The sequence below is a fragment of the Canis lupus genome, chromosome 29 (assembly GCF_011100685.1).
Source record: "Canis lupus familiaris isolate Mischka breed German Shepherd chromosome 29, alternate assembly UU_Cfam_GSD_1.0, whole genome shotgun sequence".
NCBI lineage: Eukaryota > Metazoa > Chordata > Mammalia > Carnivora > Canidae > Canis > Canis lupus.
Window position 1 is genome coordinate 8,008,232 of NC_049250.1, and position 4,494 is coordinate 8,012,725.

Here is a 4,494-nt window from a genome sequence, read left to right on the forward strand (position 1 = left end):
CAGAGCATATTATTTGAATTTATAGAACATTTTGGCACTTTACAGTGCAGCTCTATTTTGGACAGGCTGGCTCCATCAATAGCAAATTTGAATAAGTACAATACTAGAGAACTATAGCACTAAGCACACTTGCAATGAAAACAAAGCATATCTCTATAAGGGAATAGGTTTAGTTACTAACAATATTCAGCTGACTACCAAATTTGTAGCTGTGCTATTTGTCTTAGAAAGAGCATCTGAGACCAAAAGGGGTTTTAAATAACTTTATTTTCTAAAAATCCGTTCTGCAAATATGTTTTTTTCTACATGGTCACTTCTTTAAAAATGAATAGAAACACAGGCAAAGCTTATCTTGAGGGTACAGGATGGAGTCAGTCAAATTCAGCTCTTAAAGAGTTAAGGTCAACCAGGAGGAGTTCTGCACTTGGCCGCTGTAGAGCGCTGGCCCTCCAGCAGCACTGGATGATCTTCTCAAGTCTTTTCCCAGAGATGGAGTCAGTGAAGACAGCTGCTGACAGAGATGGACGGAGATTATAGGCCACCACAGCGTAGAGCACGTACTGCCGCTCCCCTGAGTAGGGCGCCTCCTTGGTAGCCATTTGCCAAAGAGTGATGGCAAAGGAGTAGATGTCAGCTTTTGGCGTTATCATCTCTCCTTTCAGGAGCTCTGGAGCTCGGTGGGTGTAGGTGCCCCCCAGGGGGTAGGGAGGAGTCTGGAAGCACAGCACGTCTTCCAGCTTCTCTGAGCAACCGAAGTCCCCAATTTTGCAGACATCCTGCTCACTGATCAGAATGTTAGCCGGCTTCAGGTCCAAGTGTACAATGTTTTGTGAGTGAAGGAAAAGCAGGCCTTTCACAATATCTAGGGAATACTGCAGACACTTTCCCAGATTTAATTGCTCTCCGGCACAGCAGTGAGGCTGCACATCCTTCTCAGAGCAGCTTGTGGCACCGTATATGACTTGGTGTAAGGTGACATTGCCACCAAACTCCATGATTATGGTGCCTAGGCTGTTAAATCCCGCAGGTGTGCGTGTGCTTGCAGCCACGACCTGCACGATGTTATCATGGCGAAGCCTTGCGATGTTGAGCTCAGCCCAGAAACTGCGCTGGGATGCCAGTCGGTTCTTGGTGCACTTGTTCACTTGTTTTATGGCCACCAGAACACCATGGTAAGTCGCCTTGTACACGGAGCCAAACCCGCCAGCTCCCAGCCTCTGCAGGAAGCACACCTGTTCCCAGTCGATGGAGCACCAGGCCAGCCGACGTGGTAGCCTTGGAGCCCTGGGAGGAGTGCCACCCAGGAAGAGCTTCCCTGCTTTACTTGGGAGCTCAGAAGGGCTGCTGCAGGGCCGCGAGTCCACCGAGGGAGAAAACTCACTGGGGAGGTAACTGTGCCGGGAAAGAGGTGAGGGCATGGCACCTTCAAAGTGGACCCCAAAGTGGCTCAGGTAAACCAAAAGAAGAGGGTCCCACGAGTTTGGAAGCATCTCTGACTCCTCCTTTGCTCCGCCCAGCGCTTTTCTCCTCTTCCTTCATTTTCCCCAAATGAGCCGTGTCTGTGCTGTTACTCACAAGGGTTTTTATCAGATGAGCGGAAGCAGTCTGAATGAAGTACAATCCTCCTTTTTAGATGAAAATATTTCCCTTCAACACTTAAAGTGACTTTTTATAAAAATAAGCTCTCCACCCAGAAGAGTTCGCCAGATAAACAGCAGTGAGCTGCCTGTGGACTCACCCCCTTTTTCCATTATTTATTATTTAATTATAAAAAAAAACAGCTTTTTTTTTAAGTGTCATCCACTGAACATGATCAGTGTTCAGACTAAAGAGACTATATAGTGCAATGAAATTATTTCACATTTTGCAGGCTATAATGATTGTCAGTGTTATTCTCCAGCTGCATTAAATCACTTCCAGCAGTTATTGGCAGAAATATTTGAAATACGAACAGCTGACATTTGTTTAGCCGATTATGGGGATAATTAGGTGCAACATTCATATATGGATAAAAAATTGTAACCTTAAAGTAATTGATCCAAATACAATCACTAATACAGGTCAAAACATACACCTCCTAAGGTCATCAGGGGAAAGGAAAATTCTCTGACACTCCATTCAGCTCATATAGCAAATTAGCAAGATTTCTTAGCAACATATCGACTTCCTAACAGTCCTGTTCCATGGCAGTTTGGCCCACCCAGTAAGCTCACTTGCAAGAGAGATCTTAGACTTCATGGCAAATGAGTTACAGAAGTTTTGAAACAGAGTTGGGGGAGAAAAAAAATTCAGATTCAGAGCCATAATCAGAGCTTCAAAGAATAACAAATATGAGAGAATCCTAGAAGAGGAAAAATCCGAATAAAAATGGCACAGAATCACCACTGCCTATATATAATGTGGAAACCCAGATGTTAAAAATAAATGAGTCTTGCTACTCAACCATAAGTTCTTTCTTTCTAGTTTTTATAACTCCCCACCTCCCACTAATTTGCATTCCATATTTGAGGAAAAGACCAATAATACTAACCTGTTGATTAAAAAACATAGGAAGGTGTTAGGATCCATATTTTTAAAAAATTGGTAAAATTCTGTTTTAACTTATTGTACTTAGCATATAGGTGATGTTTAACCACCTTCATTTTTATAAAAGAGGTCTGTTTCTGAGATATATTGATTCTGAGAAGATATGTGAATAAACACAAGCCATTTACATAAACCATTTGAAGTCTGTTGGGCCCTAGGGTAGGATTTCTAGTCTATACTACCCATCTGCCTTAGATATTGTGTGTAATATTTAATCTGTTTGAGCCTTGGTTTTTTTTTTTTTCAGTTAAGAAATTAGGATAATAATAAACTTTTTAATTTTGGAATAAAAGTTCGGGAGCCCTGTACAAATAAAGAAAGTCTAAAAATGTATATTATAAAATATATTAGTAGAAAGGCAGTTGAATCAAAACCAAAATATAAAAGAATGACAGTGAAGAGAGTAAAATAAGAAAGTAATAAAATTATATTCTACAGTAAGTCTATTACAAAATTTATTTAATAGTCATCACATAGTTGGCATTATAATTTAGGTCTCCGAAACTTTTATGGTATTAGGAATGCTATATTGATCAAAAGAGTGTCATAACCTTCTTTGCAAAATGATGTGACTTGTTATATAATCTTTATGTTTAAGCTAAGAGCATAGGTAATTCATTTTACAAAGGTTGATTTTATTACTTATATAAGATACAAGGTATTAATGAAAATGTGGCACTCTACATTCACAAGCCCCAAGTTCATTATATCTAGCATCTGCCAATCTGCTCAAGAGTATTTCGTTGAATATCCATTTTAAAACAGCCTCTGGGGCCAGATTGCCTGGGTTTCTTACTATCCTTCAGTTTCCTTATCTGTAAGACGAGGAAAATCTGCCTGAGGACTGCTGTCAGTATTCACAGCAAATACTTAGATCAGGACATGATAAGTAATTCCTAATTGCTAATTATCATTTATGAAACTCATAAAGTGTATATGGGCTTATGCTGTAAGAAACAGATTTGTTAAGACGGTGTCAAAGCGTACCCTGCTGGGCGGCCCCGGTGGCGCAGCGGTTTAGCGCCGCCTGCAGCCCGGGGTGTGATCCTGGAGACCCGGGATCGAGTCCCGCGTCAGGCTTGTTGCGTGGAGCCTGCTTCTCCTTCTGCCTGTGTCTCTGCCCCTCTCTCTGTTTCTATGAATAAATAAATAAAAATTCTTAAAAAAAATAAAAAAGCGTACCCTGCTAGGGCTGAAGTGACTCATTACTTAAGCTAAACCGAAGTCTGACTGGTCTTCTAACTTAAATTTTATTTGAGGTTAGATATGTTAAGAGTATATTGCCTTATTGTTATATACTAGGAATGCAGAGGGTCAACATTTATCTGATCAAATGCAGTCATCTCGTCATAGCAAATAAAGGCAAAGAATATTCGTTAATGACAGGGTAGGCACTGTCTCCTAGAAGTGCAAATGAACCAGACTGGGGGCACCCGGTGAGGAGCAGAAGGCTCTCCGGTTCTTAAAGGCTTTCCGTTTTCTGCTCCGCCTGGCAGCACGCCTGTGGGGAGCTGCGTGGGTTTCAGGCAAGGCTCGGCGTACGCATCCGCAGCTGTGGCGGCGGCGGGGCGGCGGCGGCGGCGGCGGCGGACAGCGGCGGGGCGGCGGCGGGGCAGCGCGCTGAACTCCGCTTCAGCGGCAGACGGGGAGGAGCGCGGCTCGCGGGAGACAACCTCGCGGCTCGCGCAGGGTCTTCCTCGGCTCCGGGGCTCGGGAGGGCGCCGTCCCGCGCGGCCGTGCGCAGGCGGCGGGCACGAGGACGCCGTGGGCGAGCTGCCCGAGGCCTCCCGGCCCTGGGGTCGGCGCGCAGCCTCCCGGGCGCGGGGAAGCACGTGGCCGGCCGTCCCGCCGAGGCGGCCTGTGCCCGGGCTCACTGCGCCCCGCTGCGGCGTGCCCGTGCCCCCTGCG

General features: G+C 44.8%; 1 protein-coding gene across 1 annotated transcript; it reads right to left on the bottom strand.

Annotated features, from left to right (window-relative positions):
• Positions 1-257: 257 nt before the first annotated feature.
• MOS (MOS proto-oncogene, serine/threonine kinase) lies at positions 258-4,123 on the bottom strand. Its single transcript, XM_038579345.1, has one exon. The coding sequence runs from the start codon at positions 1,488-1,490 to the stop codon at positions 372-374; it is 1,119 nt and encodes a 372-aa protein (XP_038435273.1). The 5' UTR covers positions 1,491-4,123; the 3' UTR covers positions 258-371.
• Positions 4,124-4,494: the final 371 nt, after the last annotated feature.